Below are 23935 nucleotides of genomic sequence, written 5' to 3' on the forward strand. Positions count from 1 at the left end.
TGGGCGAATCACTGGGCGTAGACGAGTATGCAGTTGGTCAGGGAGGGTGGAGGGTCCTCGCAAGTAGACACCTCCTGCCCCCGTCCTCGTCCTCATCCTCGTCTGCCTCCTCCTGGACCGGCGTCTCCTCCTCCTCGCCCGCCTCCTACTGCACCTGCTCCTCCTCCTCCTCGTCCTCCTCCTCCTGCTGCTGCTGCTACTGGACCGCGGGCGTGGTCCTCCTGTTCCTCCTGGTCGTGGTCCTCGTGCTCCTCCGCCTCGTCGAAGACGTCCCCTGCTCCTCCTCGCCCCCTCCGCTGGAGGCTCCTACACCAGAGGCTCCATGGTAGAACGAGCTCAGGTTCCTCTGCCGGCCGCCCGGCATTTTTGTTCAGTCACCTGCAATTAAAAAGAAGAAAGAAGTAATTAGAAATAGATGCAAAATAAACAAAACAAAACAAAATTACAAAATTACAAAGTATTACATGTATGTTACAAATAATCTTCATGATCAGGATTAGCTGGATCGTAAGTCTCATCATCACTATCAACCATGTCGAAATAATCAACACTATCCGATGGAGGAATGTTGTCTTCATTGTCATTGCCTACACGTAATCGCTGAAGCATTTGTAAGTCCTTTGCATTTCGCACTTCATCTCCATCTTCATCATCATCAACCATTACATTGTCTACATCCATTCCTATCTCGCCGGTTAAGTCTATCTCAAACCTCCCTTGTAGCCCATCTTCTTGATAGAACTCTCCGTCATACGTGTTTGGGTTGAAGTTGTAATCTTCATCGTTTGGGACAGGTAGTCGGCTGTGTGGCGAGACCTTGTGCACAACAAACCAACCACTAAGATCTGGTCTAGTCTTGCAAGCATATGACGTATAATAAACCTGTGTGGCCTGTTGTGCCACAATGTACACATCGTCTCTTGGATAGACGGAATCCTGTCGAATTTCGACTAGACCAAGATGAGGGGTCTTCCTCGTTACTCCCGGATCAAGCCAATGGCATCTGAATATGATAGGATAAAGATTTGTGCTACCACAGAATGAAAGTTCGTATATTTCTTCAATTCTTCCATAATAGTCTACGCCATCAGTGCCGGGCGTAAAAACCCCGCTATTTGTGGATCTTAGATTGGGCCACCTCCGCTCGTAGGCGTCCGATGACTTGACCCTTTGGTCACAGCTGTTGGCAACCTGTCTCAACTCGGCACTGATAGACGCATCAGTTCGGGCCTGCAAGCTCAAGCAGGATACATCGTTATATTAATCGGACGTATGAGAAACAACAAATCGGGGCTAAATTGGACGGTACCTTGGTTTTGAACCAGGAAATAAAATCGGGGCTCCCTTGTCCCGCACCCTTAGAAAGAAGGGTATCACATCTCGGCGGGGTTGGTTCCCTTGAATGGGGCCAATATTTATGAATGAATTCCCTGTAATGACAAACAAGGGGGTTGGATGTAGAATAGTGTGGGATTATTGAAACAAGTCCATTGAGAACTTACGCAATATATGGGTCCACCTCTTCAAGGTTGGTCAGCACATATAACATGATTTTGTGCCACTCCACATTTGTCAGGGGCTTATTGGTCGATGCACCTGCTCTTCCAAGTTGCCCTCGGAAAAGGCTGAGGCTCGAGGCATTTTCGTCAGCATTGTAACGAGGAGGTGGATTATGCACACTTGGAAGGTTGTCAGAATAATACAATGTTGTGAAGTTTGACACCTCCTCCATAGTGAATGCACTTGCAATGGAAGCCTCAATTTTGCCTTTGTTTTTACACTTTTTCCGAAGTGTCTTTAGGCATCTCTCGATTGGATAGCACCAACGGGCCTGCACGGGCCCCCCATTCGTGCCTCATACGGGAGGTGCAATACCAGATGCTGCATCGGATTGAAGAAGCCGGGTGGAAAGATCTTCTCCAACTTGCAAAGCAAGACATGTGCCACTTTTTCCAAGTCAGCAATCACGGTCTGAGATAACTCCTTGGCACAGAGCTGGCGGAAGAAGTAGCTCAACTCTGCCAGCACTGTCCATATGTGCTCAGGGACAAAGCCTTGAACCATCATCGGAAGAAGCCGCTCAATCCATATGTGGTAGTCGTGACTCTTCATCCCGTTCACTCGGAGAGTAGTTAAGTTCACTCCCCTCCTCAGATTCGCTGCATACCCATCAGAGAACATTAACGTCTGGATCCATTGGAGTACTTCCCTCCTTTGTCTGGGGGTCAAGACGAAATCTGCCTTAGGCCATTTCCATGTCTTGCCACCTCCAGGAGCACGCATCTCTTGATGTGGGCTATCACACAACTCTGCCAGGTCCACTCTTGCCTTAGGGTTGTCCTCTGACTTTTTAGTTTCCATGATTGTTCCCTAGAGTGCCTCGGCGACATTCTTTTCTGTGTGCATGACATCAATGTAATGTGGCATAAGAAGGTCATCAAAATAGGGGAGCCTCGTCAAGCCCAACATATGAGTCCACATGTGTTCCTCGCTGTATCCCACGAAGCCATCACCTTCTTGATTCTCCATGAGAGCATCTATCTGAGCATGAACCTCGGCACCAGTCATCATCTGTGGTGCAGGTTCTATCACTACGACACCTTTTGTAAAGTTCTTGGTGTCTTGCCTGAATGGATGCTCGGGAGGGAGGAATTGACGATGTTTGTCGAACGACGAATACTTGCCACCCTTCTTGTGCCAGATGAACCTTAGACGATCCTTGCATAATGGACATGGGAACTTCCTGTGGACACACCAACCGGAGAATATCCCATACGCTAGGAAGTCATGCATGGAGTACTGGTACCAAACGTGCATTTTGAAGGGTGTCTTTGTAGCTCTGTCGTATGTCCATACCCCATCCTCCCAAGCACTCACCAATTCATCAATCAGAGGCTCCATGAAGACACCCATCTTCTTCCCCGGGTGTCTAGGAATTATCAATGACAAGAATACGTTCTAACGTTCAAAGGCGACGCCGGGGGGGGGGGAGATTGAGGGGGATGACGAACATGGGCCAACATGTGTAGGGGGCAGCCATCAAACCATAAGGATTGAACCCATCTGTTGCTAGCGCAACACGTACGTTACGAGGCTCTGATGCTTTCTCATGATGAATGCCATCAAAGTGGTTCCATGCTTCACCATCGGACGGATGTACCATCTTGTCAGGATTGTATCGTGTGCCCTGTTTGTGCCACGTCATCTGCTTAGCAGATTCCTCGCTCATGTATAGCCATTGGATCCTCGGCACGAACGGGAGGTACCGTAAGATTTTCATCGGGACGGTAAGCTTCTTCTTGTGGCCATCCCCAGAGTCTACCTCCAGGTACCTGGAGGATTTGCACTTCAGATAGTACTTTTCATGCTCATGTTCTTTCCTAAAGAGGACACACCCATTCGGACAAGCATGTATCTGCTCGTAAGGCATCTTGAGTCCATCAAGGAGTTTCTGGCACTCGTACAGGCTCTTTGGCAGAACGTGGCCCTCCGGAAGCATGCTAGCAATCAAGGCCAACATACCATCGAAGTGTTGTCGACCCATGTTGATCTCAGCCTTGAACCCCATCATGCATCCAATGGCATCGAGTTGACAAACCGTTGTCCGATCATGAAGGGGTTTCTGTGCCAAAGACATCATGTCATAGAACGCCTTTGCGGATGCCTCCATCTCCTCCACACGTCCATCAGGGATCTGTGCTTGTTGATAGTCATCTAACATGTGTGCAACCCAGCCATCATCATCAACATGCTCGAGGCGTGGTCTCACCCCTTCCTCTCTCATCCGATGGGCTTCACCGTGGTGGATCCACCGGGTATAGTCCGGCATAAAGCCATGCTTCTAAAGATGTATACCCATGTTGTCCTTCTTTTGCCATTTTCTGTTTGCACACATGCTGCAGGGACACTTCATTAGATGCGCTCTATTCGCACCCCTGCCGAATGCACGGTCCAAGAAAGCCTCGGTCTTCTGCCCCATTCAGTGCTGAAATCACTCTGACTTCTATATCCCGTGTACATCCACTCACGGTCATCCATCCTCTAAAATAGATATCAACGAGTAACGTAACCATCAACTGCATCTACGTAGTGTTCCTACTATCTAATAGGTGAGGATATGTCATATCTATTAGAAATTGGCAGATATGTTTTTGGAAAGGAACATGAGTGTCATCTTATGGTAAAGGAAGACGATAAGAAATGTCATGGTCTATTATGGTAAAGGAACAGGAGTGTCACTGTTTATTATTTCTTCAATCTAAAGAGACATTTAGTGGATATTTATGTGTTTTCATTATCAAGCCATTACTTTTGTTTGTGACAAAAAAAAATCCAATTTTGCTTTGAATCAAGACACTTGGTTTATTTGTTTTAACCAGATGCCCCCGTTAACAAGGCATAATTAGCGTCATTACATACTGATTTTGTTGTGTGCCCTTAATATGGGATTTGATCCTTTTGTCCTTTCTGTTAGTGAGTTAGAGAGGTCCTTCCTATTTCTGTGAGAGTAGTATCTTATTGCTAGTTGTTAGTGTTATATAACTCAACAAGTATAAGTGTTGTAGAGGAACTGTTTAGGTGATCAGTGTCTGCAAAGTTGCTTCTCTTTTTTTTGCACCACCTGTTCTTTCGAAAGGAAGAAACAACGTATTTGATATTTTATATAAAAATCAACTATTCAATCTGGTACCCGAACTGTCATATAAGCTTATTAGGTTTCATCTTCAATTATATCTTGGCACTTGCTATAATACTTTGTGCAATTTTCCTGAGAATGAATAATTAATTTTGTCATATTGAATAGCCCCTTTCTTTCTCTACGGACAATTTATTTATTGAGGGGTTTATCCCCTTGTGGCCTGTGGACCACTCGTGTTGTCCATTTTAGGTTAGTCGAATTTTTAGTTAGGAAAGAAGTGGGTCTATACCAAATAGAAGTTAATTGTCACATCTCATGCTCCAAGTACATCTAAAAAATGCTGATTACTCACCACAATTTATCCATGCACAAAAGGTTATCCATGTAGTTTGTCAGATTCTTTGGCATTGCTTGTTTTATATGATAATCTCCATGCCCCATGACCCATGCTTCATTCATTGAGTATCTGTGCATTAAAATGATTCATGGAGCCTATCTGCACAGGGATCTTGAGCTAGTAGCTCTGCTTTGTTTTACACAAATCTTCAAATGCTATTGTTATGTGAAGGTTCCCGTTTTGGAATTTCAATCGATTGAGCATGGATTTGTGGCATATCATCGCATTTTCAGGATCTGTTTTTTCTTAGACTCAATAGTGTTACTTAGACTTCCCTGCAAAATATTCTATTGCACAAATAGTTTACATGGAGCTTCCACATACCTTCTTTTCTTCTTCCAGTCTTCTTCCAGTTTTCCTCCCTCACTCCTTCCTTCAGAATCTGGCAGCACAGCACCCGGACTTGCCGCTCGCGGTCGATGCCTGCATGTGGAGCGCAAATGTGCAACACCTAGACGGAGTGTTGAGGGCCTGGCACCCGTGGATCTGTGGCAGTGACTGGTGGGCGGCAAGTGCGCCTGCGCTTTGCTCTGCTGGTGCCTGCTGCTCAGTTAGTCGGTGTGGCGGCGGCTAGGGTTAGGCGGACTTGGAGTCGGAGTTTTCCAGAGTTCCAGTAAAGGAGCGTGCGCTTATATATGAGGCAGGGCTGGTGGTCTAGCCGTCTGGGGCATTGGGCCGATTCTAGTGGGCCATTGCCTATTCGGTCATATCGGTTACCTGAAGAAAGAGACTGAGTACGTGATATAATGTCCGGTTTTTGTTCGAGGAAAAAAAATGCCCGGTTTTCAGCACAGGGCAACCAAAGGAACCGAGGACTGAATTTTCTGTCTGTTTGGGTTCGGTCTTCGATCTTTGATTTTTTTGCTCAGGCCTATCTAGGAGTATAATACTCCATCTGTTTGATTTTACTGGGTGTGCTTCTTCCTTGGTTGCGCAAATATAGTGCGTAGTTTTAAATGCTTTCTACCAAAACACCCCTATTTACTTCCTGCTCACAACATTGATTTAATACTACTAGAAAGCAATTTGTTGATACCGGGCAGTACGCATGCATGTGTGCTTGCAACTAGTGCATTGGCTGATGGTAATTAGGAATAACTAAGGGCACTTTAGTCAATTTAGCTACCTTGTTGATTTTTTTTTTGCCCAGGGAAAATACACCATCTAATTCTGAACAAAGGGAGTAGAAGCCTGCATTAGGTTCAAGCAGTGGCAAATACACTACTATTTCCTGTTTGTATTGTCACATCTTTTTGCTAGTATTCCATTGTTCATGTAAAATTTTCTCGGAGTTATTTGTGTTCCAGGACTGTGATAATCTAGTCCTGCTTGCTCTATTGAACTGTTTGTGTTATTTTCATGAGTTGATTCCAACTGTAACCACAAATACTTTATGCTGGTTTTGCAGGTTCTGAAGTTCGTCAAGTTGACTAACTCAAGAATTGTATTCAGCATGACAATTCCTAGTTAGATTGTACATGTTTATCTTCTTGCTTAGGAAAGCTCCTAGGTAGCTGTTAATGCTAGGTTGTCAATCGAAGACAAGAAAAAGGTAATGTTTTTGATCTGGGTGTTTACTGACCGCTTGTGTGCTGGTGTAAGGCGGCCCTTCCTCCATCCATCCTGCCAAACATATTTTGACTTTTATTGGCTAGAATTTGACAAAAGGCTGGTTTGGCATTAGTTCTTGCCTCTATCCCATATACTGATGAGCACGTTTCTTTTGGGTTTGTATGTGGCCGCCTCAAAATGTATCTGGCACTGAAGTAGGAAAATTGATGTAAGGAACCAAACAAACAGGCTTATTTCTTGCCCATAGTTGCATAGTTAGAGCTCTTTATCTGCTGTGATTCAAAAATCCAAGAGACTCATCAGTCCTTGAGATCTCTTATCATTGATGAATCATTGATTCATGTTTGTAATGCCTGACCATATATGTATGTCTTAGTGAGTGTTTGGACTTGGTCATGAATGAATCTATTTATATGAGAAACGTGCACAATGATGTTACTTTTGTATTAATTTGCAACCAAATGCCCTTTTATTTTTTTTAAATGCATTTAAATGATCTCGTCAAACCATCAGTGGCTAAAAATATTTGTAACTTCAAATTGTCCGTCGCTATAGAGTAATGGCACGCTATCTGTCGCTAAAGAGTAGCAACAGACTATCTGTCACTAAAAAAATTCAGGGCAACGGACAATCTGTCGCTAAAAGTACTATCTGACGCTAAAGATTTTTAGCGACAGGACTTACAGCATCTGCAGAAGTCTGTCACTATAACTTTTTAGCGTCAGATTGTCTGTCGCTGTAGCCGCCTTTAGCGTCAGAGCGTCCATCGCTAATCTTCATGTTGTGGTGTAGTGAAAGCCGGACACGAACTTATGGAATATCTAGAATTTCGAAAACGAGCTAATTCGAGTAGAATTATGTCGAACACGGTCTGTATACGAAAAATCAATACGGAATATTAACTCATAGAATCAAGTGCATAACAATTAATAAGTGCATAACCAAGTGAATAACATTTAACATGTCCTAGAACTTCCATAAAAAGTATCTCCATTTCACCATTTGACACTATATAAGAAAGATATGATTTTTCTAAGGCAACAAGCACGTGTACGCGATTAATATACTGTCGAAGCTTTGTTTAATTTTTTTAACATCTTAAAGACCTCAAATGAAGAAACTAAAAACCAGAAAGTTGTAGATCTCGTCGAGAGCTACAATTTTCATATAAAAATCATCTTCATCCGAGAACGTATGAAAAAGATACAATTTTTCTAAGGTCGGACATTTAGGGGGCCAAATTCGGTTTAAATCGAATTTCGAATTCGGGATATTCCGAATTACAAGTAGAAAAGTAGAAATAAGTCAGAAAACGGCTAAACTATTTTTGTTCCGATTTCGAATTTGATGTTTTGAATTTCTAACCGAATTCGAATTTATCCAAAAATACGAATTCGATCGGATAAAATATTGAAAATGATGCGGTTCGTTACGGGATATTTCAGTACCGTTTTCATCCCTACTCAGATGTCTCAGCAAGCCACACGTGAGAGAGAACACTTGGATGGGCCATGCATGAGCCCAATATTGTTAATTAGCCATTGTGCTAATTGATTGTTATTAGGCAACTCGTTCATCTTTAAGGCCCAAATGTTTATATAGCCCATATTTGGTAGGCATCACGTAATTGTCAAATTATTTTATAGGCCTCATTCGACTCATGCTAAATAGGCTATGTAATAATATTACAACATGCCAAAATTCCATCATACAGTGGGTTCAGGGGGCGGGCTAGGTGGGTGGCGCGGCGAGGTGAGGCGGCGGGAGTGGGGGGCCGGGGCGGGGGCCAAGGCGAGGACGATACTGGCGGAGCCATAGCGCTGGAGGTTAGGGGAGGCCAGGGTTGGGGGGTGGGGGCGGGGTGAGGACAAGCGCAAGCGTGACGAGGAAGACAACGGTCGCACGTGCTCCCGGAGCGCGTGACCAGTGGCGCTTTATCGCGGTCCTTCTCTAGGACCTCAAAACTACATTCAAACTTTGGTAGAGTGAATACAAGGGAGTTATTTCTTCCTTTTCCTCAGAAGTGACTTTGGGGTAAAGTGGTGAGGGAGTAACGCGCGAGGGAAACTACACTTGTGCATATATGGCACAGAAATAGAATAATTGTGAAAAAAACACATGTAACTGCCCAAATTAAAATAAATTCCATGACACGACAGCCGTGACAACGTTCATCACTACAATTTAAATACATCAATAATACAGTAGCCAAGATCATAGCAAGGAAGTGAATGAAAGTGCTAGCTTCACCAGTTGGAGAAATTCCACAAAGCAAACTGGACCCCCGATGGAGCTCTTGAAGATGGGCAGGCATGCATGCATGCGGAGGCACACGAAAACCAAATTTAAGCCTCATTTAACATAAACACACATATCATTTATGTTCCAAACATACTTGCAGGTACGCCAACAATAAGTGCTAGAGAGAAATTAAATATACTAAGCAACTGGCATGATCATTGTCGATCAACATTATTAGAGGCCGGTTTAAAGCATGCAAAGGTCCATCAAAAGCACACAGAGATATGTGACCGTGTAGTAGACTGACACCAGCTCCATGCATGCGGCAATATAGGGGACAGCAGACAGGAGTACCAAAATGCTGCCAACATCCTGAGGTCCACCAACTTAAGCCGCAAACTCCTCCCATGGAGGATCAAGAGGCAAAAGGCTGAGTCTCCGAAGACTGAAATGAAAATCGTAAGGAAAAATAATTTTGATTAGCATTATCAGTCTAGCATTGATGATTCATGAAGGTCAATGGAAATGATGGATGAAGTCGGCTAAAACAATCAACAACAGACTACGGTACTTCGAAATGTGTGTGAACCGTTGATCTAATTGTAAATTATTACATATTACCTGTTCTTATAAGAGGTAACAGAAGAAACACAGAATAAATATAGAAACCGTCTACTTATTAGATAGATCTAATATACATGCACGCATGATCTAACTTTGGTATTTGATGCAATAATGTGACATGTGGATGAGATATAAAGTATCTTGCTTTACTAACATGTTCTTTTCTTGTAACCTGACAAATAAAGACCAAGAGTGATATACCTGTAAAATTAATTTTTTAAATGTGGAACGACTAACGTTATCTGTAATAATCTTTTCAACATGAGTAGATCCATTTTTAACAGCAAAATCATGTTGATGGTATACGTGATTTATTTGTCACTAGCCATAGCACAACACTTTTGAAACCAACATCATGTTAAAAATTAATGTTCTTGCGTATATACAAAATCATGTGAAACGGTTGGGCTCAGAATCAGATTCAGAGGGCAGGGTTCAGCGATGACGGGTGGGGGCTTTCGCGGGAGGGGCATTCGGAGTAATAGATAAGACAATTAGGCAGCTTGGCGCATACATACAATCAGTAAAAGATGCAAACCAGCGGAATGAAATCATCGAACCCGTGCTTCTCGTACGTGCAACACAATCTGCAGGAGAGAACTCCAGCAGCAAAACTATGCACATCCTCGAAACAGAAAAGAAAAAAAAAGAAACCCTATCGCGTGGTGGCAAATATCTCACAAGTGTCGAAAGTGGATAATTATTAATACAATGTTCTGCATCTTAAGGTTTTGAGAGTACACACCGCAACGACTTGAAGACAAATCTTTCCATTATTATTACAGGGTTTTTGAAGGCACGCAGATGCATATGTCTACGTACATTATTACTCGACTCAAAACAGAGTTGTTACGAATTATAAATATGTTGTAGCCCTACACCAAGACATAACACACCTGAGTCAACTAAACTGAAACACTGGACTCACAAGCCTTTGCGAATTTCTCCATGAACAAAGATTATATTAGGATGGTCACTTCACTGGCACTGATTATATAAACTGATGGATTATTGATACGACTAGTGTTTTGGCTCCTCCACTTCTGTTTCAGACACCGAGGCTTCTGAGACCTCAACCTCCTCGTCGGTTACCTCATTTTCCTCTTCCTTCCAGATAGTGAAGCTGCTGAGACCTCCTCCTATGTCATCTCATCCTCCTCTGCTGTATCGTACAATGAGGCTTCTGAGACATCCTCTGTCATCTCATCCTCCTCTGCTGTATCGTACAATGAGGCTTCTGAGACATCCTCGTCAGTCGCCTCATCCTTGTCCTCTGCCTGGAATGAATTTGTAGTATTTATATATGGTTCTCGAAAAGAAAGGGCGTCAGTCACTTTTACAACCAACATCATGTTAAAAGTTAATGTTCTTGCGTACTCAAACATATAGTCCGTACGTGACAACAGTAACAAGTATATACTTAACTGTATCTATTTTTCATAGAAAAGTGATAATAATTACTTTATATGTACAGTAGCACAGGCAGATGAAATTAAACCAGGAAGATAGGACGCCCTGGACGAAATTTAATTGTCCTACTAATTGTAAAAATCAAGGGCTATGATTTTCTGGGCATATTGTTACTATAATAATAATATAGTAATGGAGAAGTAGTACGTGTTAGTGCCTTAGTGGAATGGGGAATGGAATGTGGTTATTAAACAAGTTAGGCAGCTGGTACGTACCTCTTCATGGTCGTTGTGTATTGGTTGTGCCATCATATCTTCAAAAACTTTGAATACGTAGAATCTGAGTGTGGAACTATTGGGATGGAGTTGTACTATGCGCCTGAGCTCAGCCTTTGCCTTGTCCTCGTCATCAGGGAAGGCATCCTTACAGTCAAGATATGCCCTGACATAGCGTAGCGAAGGGAGGCATTCCAAGTCCAAGCCGAGATTGTCACTCCGCTTAGCGTGCCCATCCTTGTAGAAAGCCTTGACTGGGACAGTGAACCGAAGGTCGTCGAGGTTTGGCATCACAGCAACAGGGGGCGGCGCTACTCTACTACTGCGGTCCGCGTCCTCTACTTTGGAATCAAATACCATAGCAGCATCCTGTCCTCCCCTCCAGATGCTAAATGAAGCACTAGTCGAGTCATCGTTGGTTGCCAACTGGACCATCCAGCCATACAACTTGAGGATTCTCAACTTGGGGAAGAAGACATCATGGGCAGCAATATTAACTACCGTAGCCTGCTTATGAGAAGCCGTCCCATAATATGCCGCTACAATAAGGAAGAAACGGAGTTCTGGCAGCCCACCCAAGGCTCTCAGACCTGCCTCGTCCATATGATCCACACACAAGTCCAAGTAGGAAAGGTTGGGGAGAAGCGTGGGATCTATGAATGATGGCACACAAGGGAACCTGATGCCTTCTATACGTAGATATCGGAGATGTTCCGAAAGCATGGCTTTGTCCCACTCTGTTGAGGCAGGGCTACTTTCTGAAAGCAGACGCAAATGCTCGAGCTCTTGCAGATTGCCTAGTGACTTCAAAAGTTCTGCCTGCTCGCTCTCATCCAGCCCGGCTATGCCAAACACACGGAGCACCCTCAGTAGGCTCTGGTTGACCAGCTCCTTCAAAAATTGCATCTTGGACTCAAAAGACTGCATGCGAAAACTTATCTGTAGCTCCTCCAGTGACGTCACCTTCTGGAGGAAGCCATCGGGCACCTTCGTGTATACATCACATCTTATGCAGACCAACCGTGTTAGCAGGCTAACGCTTGATGGCAGTTGAACTTGCATACCATATCCTCTGATATCTTCCAAGTCCAGAGTCTGTAGAAGCTTTAGAGCTCCTATCGCCTCCGGGAGCTCCCTGACCTTTGTACCTCGTAGCCCTAGGTACCTCAAATGGACTAGTTCTCCAAGATGCTCAAGCCAGCGCCTGTCATACTCATCATTATTAGATGATGTGCACCTCTCTAAAGCTAGCACACGTAAGAGTTTAAATCTCGGATGCAAGACCCAACCACGGATGTCACACCCATGGGCAACCAATGACCTCAGTTGTGTCATGTCCCTATGACCGTCAAGATGAGATTGATCCAACGGTAGTATCCTGTTCTGGTGAGCTAACCGGCGCACCTTGTGTCGTGATGATGTTCCTCCATCCTCGTTTGAGATAGTGATGAAGTTTTCTTCGCCTGCCAGACCACGAATAAGATCAAGAACCATGTCATGAACACGGCAGCAATGTATGATGCCTTCCTCTTCTGACTCTACCCCTTGGATCATGTTTCTGTTTATGAGCTGATGGAAGTATTCCTCTCCCCGCTGAAATAGGCTTGTTCCTGTTTTCTTCTCTATAAAGCCTTCTGCTACCCATTTCCATATCAAAGAATCTTTCTCGATCTCATAGTCTTCGGGATACACACTTAGGTACAGTAAGCAGGTCTTCAGATGAGAAGGCAGATCATAGTAGCTAAGGGACAATATCCACACAGTATCATCTACTTGCTTGTTCTCTCTGCCACGATAGAAACCAAGAGAGCTGTAGACCTCAAACCAATCCTCTCTTGATTTGCCCACCAACAAGCTAGCCATTGTGATGATAGCTAATGGCACACCACCACATTTGTGCATAATTTTTTGGGATGCCTCTTCAGGATGATGAGCAGGACATTTGTCTTCACCGCCATATAGCCTCATATAAAAGAGCTTCTTTGAGTTATCATGTGAAAGAGGGCCAAGCTTGTATACTTCATCGCCACAGGCTACTTCAAGATTTCGAGTAGTTTTGACTACTCTACTTCCGTTATTGTTCCGATGCAAAGCTGATCCTATTGCCTGTCGGGAATTTATGTCCCATACGTCGTCAATAACGATGAAGTACCTACCAAAAAGACAGTACAAATGAATAGGCAGAGTTAGTAAACCTTGGAGCATCTATCGTCTACACTATACTATACTGTACAAAGGAGAAGAAGAGCGGCACTACATCTGTACTATTTTGTCTTTGAAAATTACATACTAGTGGTACTTTATAGATTTTTAGACAAAGGTTGAAAATCCGGATTCCTCTACTCAAGGTAGAATCTGACAGTGGTACTTTATAACTTTGTATTATCAAATATAAATTGCCTAGCAAAAAAGGAGTATTGTGCCACAACTGCAGCTTTGATTCATAATGAAAAAAAAAACATCTTAGATTTGTTTATCAAATATAAATTCCCTAGCAAGATGAAGTATTAATTGTACCACAGCTGCATCATCGATACATGATGAGAAAGAAACATCTTCAAATTAAATGGTAAACGTATGTATGCTCCCCAATAGTATGTACACAGCACAAGCGGTGTAGCATATATATATATATATATATATATATATATATATATATATATATATATATATATATATATATATATAGGGAGAGGCTATTCAGTAGCCAGCTACAAAATAAGTTATTCTGTAGCCACCTCCATTTACCATAATTTTATATACTAATTTACGATAATGTCAATATATATTTACTATAGTTGGGTTACTATAACACATAGGGATATTTACCATAACGTTATAGTAAACCACTTAGTAAGGAGTTACTATAATCTCATAAATTAACATAGTAATTATAGTAACTCAAGGTGGCTACAGAATAAGTTATTTTGTAGCCAGCTATAGAGTAGTTGTTCTATATATATATATATACACACACACACAAAAATAAAAAAATAATCATAAATTGAAACAGAGAAACTATAGATAATCTGGTGACAACTGATTAATGCATACCTCTTGTTTTCAAGGAATTCTCGGAGTTCGCCAATGAGGAGTTGTAGGTCCTTTACACCACGAATGGCCTGGTACATTTTTTGGTCGAGACGAAAGAAGATGCTGGTGAAGAGTTGCACCAGGTCAGGATTGCGGCCAACCGAAACAAAGGCTCGACAGTCATATCCCGTACTCAGCTCGTCGTAAACCGCCTTGGCAAGAGTGGTCTTGCCCAGACCACCAGCTCCGACCACAGAAACTATCTTGGTCCGGTTGCTGCTGCTGGAGGCGCCAGCATCTCCATGGCCGTGGGTCGATGACTGAAGCATGGCTATGAGCTCCGCCCTCGTCCTCTCGATGCCGATAACCTGTGCTGCCTCTTTGTGCATGTCCACAAGGCGAGGATCCAGTTTGGTGGCCGGCGCAGGCACTGCAACGGGTATGGAGTACCTCTCGCGGCGGTCCCACACCTCCTGGAGTCGTTTCTTCATGTCCTCGATCGCGCCGGCGATGTCGTGGCGTGCCTTGCTCTCCTTCAACAACTTGGCCATCTTCTTGAGACGTTTAAGCAAGCCTTTCTTGCTTTTAGTCTCAGCAGGGGCGGCCCCCTCCACGACATCGACGAGGAAGGCGTCGAGGATGTCCTCCATGTCGTAGGACGCCTCTCTGACGTCGCCAGCCCACAGCCGGACCTGTCGATCCAGATGCTCTGGTGGCGTCTCGCCCACCTTGCAGAGAGCCGTGTGCGCACTCTCGAGCTCATTTTTCAGATACTCGATTTGCTCCGGCAGGCCCTTCTGCAGCTTGTACTCCCCGTGCAGGAGCTCGCCGAGCTTGGTGAGGATGCTGCCCACTGCCCCGGCCACAAGATCCATGCCGACGCCAGGATGGAAGACTGGTGAGGTTGAAGATTCCGCACTTGCTGAAGCTATGGGATGAAGAGTAGAGAGACGTGAGTAATTATTGGTGCAGTGCAGTGGAGACGGTGGCGATATGTCACCTTGCTTGCTAGGAGAGGAGGAAAGCAGAGCTAGGCGAGCAAGCCTGTCTTTAAAGGGTCCAATAGCAAACGCTTGTTCGATAGATCAATACTTATTTTCTAGAAAAAGCCTTCTATTCAACATTAGCGGTAGTAGCCTTACTAGCCGGCAAGAGGCAATAAAATATTTCAGTCCCCTCGTTTCCATCCTCACAACTAGAGATAAGGTGCTGTTTTTTTTTTTTTTTTTTTTTTTTTGGCGGCTCCTACCTAGCTTCCGGATGCTTCCGCCTGTACTCGGGTCCACACTTTTGCCGGACTCGGCAAGATACATTTGCTCTCGAGGCTTCTCGACATAGCGGACCTGCGGCTGGCCCGCACGCCCGTGACGCAGAACCACACTCACCCTTCAGTTGCCCGCTCGTGCGTTACCCGGCGACGGCACGACGTCACGCTCCCGCTCATGCCCTTTCCCGCGTGACGCACCGACAACGGCACGGTGACGCCATCCCGGTATAGCACCTCAGCTGCGGCGCGCTCCCGCCCGGATCTAGACGGCGGCCCGGATGTCAGTGATGGGAAGAAGAGGAAAACGGAGATTGAGATTAACCGGTGGTTTGCTCCCCTATAATTGAGGGATTGAGGCAAGATTTTGAGGGATTGAAAAGAAATTTAGAAAAACCGTATTGAAAAGGGGATCTGCTGGAGTATGTTTATTTTTGCTTCCATCCCCTATATTACTAGTTTTAGGAAAAGGGGTAATCAATCTTGTGGATACGCTCTAAGCACATACCATCTGTGACAACCCGTAAAGTGTGACCTTCTGGCTTTTGTCAAAAATCAAAATATCTTACTTACTCCATATGTTTGAACAAGTTTGTAAAAGAGATTGTCAATATTTAGGACACCATGTGGTTTCGCTGGAGAACGGCGGGCTGAAAAGGATGCAAATAATAATGTAACAAATATGTATTAGAAAGTAGAAACCACTGACCAAATGGACACATGACAACTTTTAAAGGCATGTTTATTAGATTTTCTTAAAAAAAACATCCTGCAAAACTCTAGACTATACAATTGTGAAAAAACACATGTAACTGCCCAAATGAAAATAAATTACATGACACGACAGCCGTGACAACATTCGTCACTACAATTTAAATACATCAATAATACAGTAGCCAAGATCATAGCAACGAAGTGAATGAAAGTGCTAGCTTCACCGGTTGGAGAAATTCCGCAAAGCAAACTGGACCCCCGATGGAGCTCTTGAAGATGGGCAGGCATGCATGCATGCGGAGACACACGAAAACCAAATTTAAGCCTCATTTAACATAAACACACATATCATTTATGTTCCAAACATATATACTTGCAGGTACGCCAACAATAAGTGCTAGAGCGAAATGAAATATACTAAACAACAGGCATGATCGTCGTCGATCAACATTATTAGAGGCCGGTTTAAACCACGCAAAGGTCCATCAAGAGCACACAGAAATATGTGAGACCGTGTAGTAGACTGACACCAGCTCCATGCATGCGGCAATATAGGGGACAGCAGACAGGAGTACCAAAATGCTCCCAACGTCCTGAGATCCACCAACTTAAACCGCAAACTCCTCCCATGGAGGATCAAGAGGCAAAAGGCTGAGTCTCCGAAGACTGAAATAAAAATCGTAAGGAAAAATAATTTTGATTAGCATTATCAGTCTAGCATTGATGATTCATGAAGGTCAATGGAAATGATGGATGAAGTCGGCTAAAACAATCAAACAGACTATGGTACTTCGAACTGTGTGTGAACCGTTGATCTAATTGTAAATTATTACATATTACCTGTTCTTATAAGAGGTGATAGAATAGAAGAAACACAGAATAAATAGAGAAAACGTCTACTTATTAGATAGATCTAATATACATGCACGCAAGATCTAACTTTGGTATTTGATGCAATAATGTGACATGTGGATGAGATATAAAGTATCTTGCTTTACTAACATGTTCTTTTCTTGTAACTTGACAAATAAAGATCAAGAGTGATATACCTGTAAAATTAATTTTTTAAATGGGGAACGACTAACGTTATCCATGATGATCTTTTCAACATGAGTAGATCCATTTTTAACAGCAAAATCATGTTGATGGTATACGTGATTTATTTGTCACTAGCCATAGCACAACACTTTTAAAACCAACATCATGTTAAAAATTAATGTTCTTGCGTACTCAAACATATAGTCCGTATGTGACAACAGTAACAAGTATATACTTAACTGTATCTAATTTCTTAGAAAAGTGATAATAATTACTTCATATGTACAGTAGCACATGCAGATGAAATTAAACAAGGAAACTAGGACGCCCTGGACGAAATTTAATTGTCCTACTAATTCTAAAAATCAAGGGCTATGATTTTCTGGGCATATTGTTACTACAATAATAATATAGTAATGGAGAAGTAGTACGTGTTAGTGCCTTAGTGGAATGGGGAATGGAATGTGGTTATTAAACAAGTTAGGCAGCTCGTACGTACCTCTTCATCGTCGCTGTGTACTGGTCGTGCCACCATAAGTACTTCACTAAACATGATATACGTTGAGGGTGAGTGCGGAACTATTGGGATGGAGTTCTGCTTGGCGCCTTAGCTCAGCCTCTGCCTTGTCCAAGTCATCAGGGAAGCCATCCTCACAGTCGAGACGTGCCTCGACATAGCGTAGCGAAGGGAGGCACTCCAAGTCCAAGCCGAGATTGTCACTCCGGGTAGCATGCCCATCCTTGTAGAAAGCCCTGACTGGGACAGTGAACCAAAGGTCGTGGAGGTTTGGCATCACAACAGGGGCCGGCGCTACTTTGCTGCTGTAGCCCGCGTCCTCTGCTTTGGAATCAAATACCATAGCAGCATCCTGTTCTTCCTTCCAGATGCTAAATGAAGCACTAGTCGAGTCATCATTGGTCGCCAACTGAACCATCCAGTCATACAACTTGTGGATTCTCAACTTGTGGAAGAAGACATGATGGGCAGCAATATTAACTACCGCAGCCTGCTTATCAGATGCCATACCATAATCCGCCAGTCGAATACAGAGAAAATGGAGTTCTGGCAGCCCACCCAAGGCTCTCAGACCGGCCTTGTCCATATGATCCACACGCAACTCCAAGTAGCAAAGGTTGGGGAGAAGCGTGGGATCTATGAATGATGGCACACAAGGGAACCAGATGCTTTGTATATGGAGATGCCTGAGATGTTCCGAAAGCACGACTTTGTCCCACTCCGTTGAGGCAAGGCTAATTTCAGAGAATAGAAAAACATGCAGATCCAGATGCTGGAGCTCCTGCAGATTGCCTAGTGACTTCAAAAGTTCTGCCTGCACTCTCTCATCCAGCCTGCCCATGCCAAACCCACGGAGCACCCTCAGTAGGCTCTGGTTGCCCAGCTCCTTCAAAAATTGCCTCTTGGACTCAAAAGACAGCATGCGAACACTTATCTGTAGCTCCTCTAGTGACGTCACCTTCTGGAGGAACCCATCGGGCACCTTCGTGCATTCATCACATCTTATGCAGACCAACCGTGTTAGCAGGCTAACGCTCGATAGCAGCTGATGTAGTTCGGTGTCCTCTAAGTCCAGTGTCTGTAGAAGCTTTAGAGCTCCTATCGCCTCGGGGAGCTCTTCGACATTTGTACCTCGTAGCCCTAGGTACCTCAGATGAACTAGTTTCCCAAGATGCTCAAGCCAGCGCCTGCCATACTTAGGTGATGTGCACCTCTCTAATGATAGCACACGTAAGAGTTTAATGCTCGGATGCAATACCAAACCACGGATATCACACTGACGAGCAACCAGTGACCTCAGTTGTGTCATGTCCTTATGACTGTCAGGATGAGATTGATCCAGCAATATCCTGTTCTGGTGTGCTATCCGGCGCACCTTGTGTCGTGATGATGTTCCTCCATCCTCATTTGAGATAGTGATAAAGTTTTCTTCACCTGCCAGACCACGAATAAGATCAAGGACCATGTCATGAACACGGCAGCAATGTATGATGCCTTCCTCTTCTGACTCTACCCCTTGGATCATGTTTCTGTTTATGAGCTGATGGAAGTATTCCTCTCCCCGCTGAAACTGGCTTGTTCCTGTTTTCTTCTCTATAAAGCCTTCTGCTACCCATTTCCATATCAAAGAATCTTTCTCGATCTCATAGTCTTCGGGATACACACTTAGGTATAGTAAGCAGGTCTTCAGATGAGAAGGCAGAACATAGTAGCTAAGGGACAATATCCACACAGTATCATCTACTTGCTTGTTCTCTCTGCCACGATAGAAACCAGGAGAGCTGCAGACCTCAAACCAATCCTCTCTTGATTTGCCCACCAACAAGCTAGCCATTGTGATGATAGCTAATGGCACACCGCCACATTTGTCCAGAATTTTTTTGGATGCCTCTTCAGGATGATGAGCAGGACATTTGTCTTCACCGCCATATAGCCTCATATAAAAGAGCTTCTTTGAGTTATCATGTGAAAGAGGGCCAAGCTGGTAAACTTCATCGCCACAGGCTACTTCTTTGAGTTAGTCTCAGCAGGGGCGGCCCTCTCCACGACATCGATGAGGAAGGCGTCGAGGGTGTCCTCCATGTCGTAGGACGCCTCTCTGACGTTGGCAGCCCACAGCCAGACCTGTCGATCCAGATGCTCTGGTGGCGTCTCGCCCACCTTGCAGAGAGCCGTGTGCGCACACTCGAGCTCATTTTTTAGATACTCGATTTGCTCTGGCAGGCCCTTCTGCAGCTTGTACTCCCCGTGCAGGAGCTCGCCGAGCTTGGTGACGATGCTGCCCACTGCCCCGGCCACAAGATCCATGTCGATGGCAGGATGGAAGATTGGTGACGTTGAAGACCAAGAGGGATTCCGCACTTGCGGAAGCTAGGGGAAGAAGCTCGGTGGCGGCGGCGGATTTCGGAACTCGGCAGTGGAGGATATCGGAGCTCGCGTGAGGAGCAGCCCGGCAGTGGAGGATCTCTGAGCTCACGCAGGGAGGAGGAGCCCGGCAGCGGAGCACGAAGCACGGAGTCGGCGACGCGTGGGGAGGAGTCCAGCCTCCAGCGGCCGCGCGTGGGGAAGGAGCTCGGCGGCGGCGGCGGATCTCGGACGCAGCGACGCGCGGGAAGAGGAGCCCGGCGACAGTGGACGATCTCGGTGGCAGCGGCGCCCGGGAGGAGAAGCCCAGCGGCAGCGCCAGTGCCTCTCAAGCGAGCGGAGGGGCGAGCGTTAGCGAGAGGAGTATCTTTGTGTCTTCTAATTGGCTACTTCTCGATTACGAGTAGTTTTGATTATTATGCTTCCGCTACTCTTCTTATCCAAAGCTGATCCTATTGCTTTCCAAGATTCTAAATCCCATATGTCGTCAATAACGATGAAGTACCTACCAAAAAGACAGTACAAATGAATATGCAGAGTTAGTAAACCTTGGAGCATCTATCGTCTATACTATACTATACTGTACAAAGGAGAAGAAGAGCGGCGATACATCTGTACTATACGAGTATTGAATATTGGTGATGTCTCACTTTTATTCATAGCTTGTTCGTTTCGGCTGGATTTCTCGTATTTGGCTTATAATCCATGACTTGAACAATATTTTTCTCTCACACCAAACCAGCCAACAGTACTTTCAGCCATACCTTATAAGTCAATCCAGCTGAAACGAACAGGCTGTTAGTCTTTGAAAATTACATACTAGTGGTAATTTATAGATTTTTAGACAAATGATGAAAATCCGGATTCCTCTACTCAAGGTAGAATCTGACAGTGGTACTTTATAACTTTGTATTATCAAATATAAATTGCCTAGCAAAAAAGGAGTATTGTGCCACAACTGCAGCTTTGATTCATAATGAAAAAAACAAACATCTTAGATTTGTTTATCAAATATAAATTCCCTAGCAAGAAGAAGTATTAATTGTACCACAACTGCATCATCGATACATAATGAGAAAGAAACATCTTCAAATTAAATGGTAAAGGTATGAATGCTCCCCAATAGTATGTACACAGCACAAGCGGTGTAGCATATATATATATATATATATATATATATATAGAACTACTATCCTGTAGCTGGCTACAGAATAACTTATTCTGTAGCCACTTTGAGTTACGATAATTACTATGTTAATTTACGAGATTATAGTAACTCCTTACTAAGTGGTTTAATATAACATTATGGTAAATATCCCCGTGTGTTATAGTAACCCAACTATCGTAAATATGTATTAACATTACGGTAAATTAGTATATAAAATTATGGTAAATGGAGGTGGCTACAGAATAACTTATTCTGTAGCCGGCTACTGAATAACCTCTCCCTATATATATATATATATATATATATATAAAATAATAAATTGAAACAGAGAAACTATAGATAATCTGGTGACAACTGATTAATCCATACCTCTTGTTTTCAAGGAATTCTCGGAGTTCGCCAATGAGCAGTTGTAGGTCCTTTACATCACGAATGGCCTGGTACATTTTTTGGTCGAGACGAAAGAAGATGCTGGTGAAGAGTTGCACCAGGTCAGGATTGCGGCCAACCGAAACACAGGCTCGACAGTCATATCCCGTACTCAGCTCGTCGTAAACCGCCTTGGCAAGAGTGGTCTTGCCCAGACCACCAGCTCCGACCACAGAAACTATCTTGGTCCGGTTGCTGCTGCTGGAGGCGCCAGCATCTCCATGGCCGTGGGTCGATGACTGAAGCATGGCTATGAGCTCCGCCCACGTCCTCTCGATGCCGATAATCTGTGCTGCCTCGTTGTGGATGTCCACAAGACGAGGATCCAGTTTGGTGGCCGGCGAAGGCACCATCTTCTTCTTGAGACGTTTAAGCAAGCCTTTCTTGCTTTTAGTCTCAGAAGGGGCGGCCCCCTCCACGACATTGACGAGGAAGGCATCGAGGATGTCCTCCATGTCGTAGGACGCCTCTCTGACCTCGCGAGCCCAGAGCAGGACTTGTGGATCCTGCTGCTCCGGCGGCGTCGCGCCCACCTTGCAGAGAGCCTTGTGCGCACTCTCGAGCTCATTTTTCAGATACTCGATTTGCTCCTGCAGGCCCTTCTGCAGCTTGTACTCCCCGTGCAGGAGCTCGCCGTGCTTGGTGACGATGATGCCCACTGCCCCGGCCCCAAGATCCATGTCGACGGCAGGATTGAAGATTGGTAACGTCGAAGACCAAGATAGATTCCGCACATGCGGAAGCTAGGGGAAGAAGCTCGGTGGCGGCGGCGGATTTCGGAACTCGGCAGTGGAGGATATCGGAGCTCGCGTGAGGAGCAGCCCGGCAGTGGGGAGGAGGAGCCCGGCAGCGGAGCACGAAGCGCGGAGTCGGCGACGCGTGGGGAGGAGTCCAGCCTCCAGCCCCCGCGCGCGGGGAAGGAGCTCCGCGGCGGTGACGGATCTCGGACGCAGCAACGCGCGGGAAGAGGAGCCCGGCAACAGTGGACGATCTCGGTGGCGGCGCGCCCGGGAGGAGAAGCCCAGCGGCGGCGCCAGTGCCTCTCAAGCGAGCGGAGGGGCCAGCGTTAGCGAGAGGAGTATCTTTGTGTCTTCTAATTGGCGTCTTTGTGTCTATAATAGTCACTGTTGAGAGGATCTTTGTGTCTGCTAATTGGCATCTTTAATGAACTAGGCATATGTGTAATAATACTCAACTTCAATTTGGCACTATTAAATTGTAAAGCATCTTCGTTTTAAATGTACGTATTTTTTTGAAAGAATTAAATGTACGTATTACTATCTTGCAAAGTTTTTCGTAGAGCCTTAGAAATCACCAGGGCTGGGCTTGCTTGTCTCTCGCTGATAATAACGCATTCACTTGCAGCTGGCACTGCAACGTTTCTGATGTGATGGATATGATCATGTGCGCGCATCGATCGGCGCATGTGGCTTTGCCTTTAAGTGTGGATCTTTGTCAGGCACGCAACGGCAGGCATACAATACAACCAACGTTAACGTGCTTCACTGGGTAGTCGTCATCGTTTCCAGTGTACAATGCTTTAATAGATAGGCATATTTCAGGGTTTGAGGCACGGAGTATAATAAGAGGGTGTTTGGATCCATATACTAAAATTTAGGAGGTGTCACGTGAGGATGTTACATGGGGTGTTCGCATACTAATAAAAAAAATAAATTATAGAACGAAACGAATTTATTAAGCCTAATTAATCCGTCATTAGCACATGTTTATTGTAGCACCACATTGTCAAATCATGGACTAATTAGGCTTAAAAGATCCGTCACACAAATTAATCGCAAACTATGCAATTAGTTTCGTAATTAGTCTATATTTAATACTCCATACATGTGTCCAAACATCCGATGGGACAGCTACTAAAATTTAGGAGGAGGAACCAAACACCCCCCTAAAATGAAAAAGAAACGATGACCTGCTGCGGCTGCTCTAGTAGTGATAGGAAATATATTAGGGCCCGTTTGGATCTTTTAGTCCCTAAACTAAAGTTTAGTCTCCGGATCCCTACCCTGATTCGATAGAGGGACTAATGACAATTAAAGCTACTGTACAAAGACCAAAAAGCCCCTAAATAATGCACACAATCTTCATTCGAGAGGGGAGAGGAGTGCATTAATGAGGGGTAGGGGTGTCTTTTGGGTGGTTGAGTCGACCTCTTTGGTCACCACCAAGGGACTAATGGACTAATTAGTTTAGTCACCCCTTTAGTCACCTTGTTTGGATCTTTAGAGACTA

The 23935-nt window shown here is 44.6% G+C and overlaps 2 protein-coding genes across 5 annotated transcripts; both read right to left on the minus strand.

Annotated features, from left to right (window-relative positions):
• Window positions 1-10165: 10165 nt before the first annotated feature.
• Window positions 10166-15190, minus strand: LOC136484167 (putative disease resistance RPP13-like protein 3). 2 transcript variants are annotated; one of them, XM_066481371.1, is made up of 4 exons: window positions 14213-15190; window positions 11159-13310; window positions 10680-10750; window positions 10167-10607 (listed from the first exon to the last, which is right to left on the minus strand). In XM_066481371.1, exons 1-4 carry the CDS (start codon window positions 15064-15066, stop codon window positions 10562-10564), a joined length of 3123 nt encoding a protein of 1040 aa, XP_066337468.1. In that variant the 5' UTR covers window positions 15067-15190; the 3' UTR covers window positions 10167-10561. The 2 variants fall into 2 exon arrangements, with proteins under 2 accessions (XP_066337467.1, XP_066337468.1); XM_066481370.1 differs by having other exon boundaries at window positions 10166-10750.
• Window positions 15191-16358: 1168 nt separating this feature from the next.
• LOC136484168 (disease resistance protein RGA5-like) lies at window positions 16359-22849 on the minus strand. 3 transcript variants are annotated; one of them, XM_066481372.1, is made up of 3 exons: window positions 20739-20845; window positions 17707-20593; window positions 16359-16835 (listed from the first exon to the last, which is right to left on the minus strand). In XM_066481372.1, the coding sequence occupies exon 2, from the start codon at window positions 19661-19663 to the stop codon at window positions 17753-17755; it is 1911 nt and encodes a 636-aa protein (XP_066337469.1). In that variant the 5' UTR covers window positions 19664-20593; window positions 20739-20845; the 3' UTR covers window positions 16359-16835; window positions 17707-17752. The 3 variants fall into 3 exon arrangements, with proteins under 3 accessions (XP_066337469.1, XP_066337472.1, XP_066337471.1); XM_066481375.1 differs by lacking the exons at window positions 17707-20593; window positions 20739-20845 and adding an exon at window positions 21626-22849; XM_066481374.1 differs by lacking the exons at window positions 16359-16835; window positions 20739-20845 and adding an exon at window positions 21626-22849 and having other exon boundaries at window positions 19424-20593.
• Window positions 22850-23935: the final 1086 nt, after the last annotated feature.

Source organism: Miscanthus floridulus, chromosome 9, assembly GCF_019320115.1.
Source record: "Miscanthus floridulus cultivar M001 chromosome 9, ASM1932011v1, whole genome shotgun sequence".
Lineage (NCBI taxonomy): Eukaryota > Viridiplantae > Streptophyta > Magnoliopsida > Poales > Poaceae > Miscanthus > Miscanthus floridulus.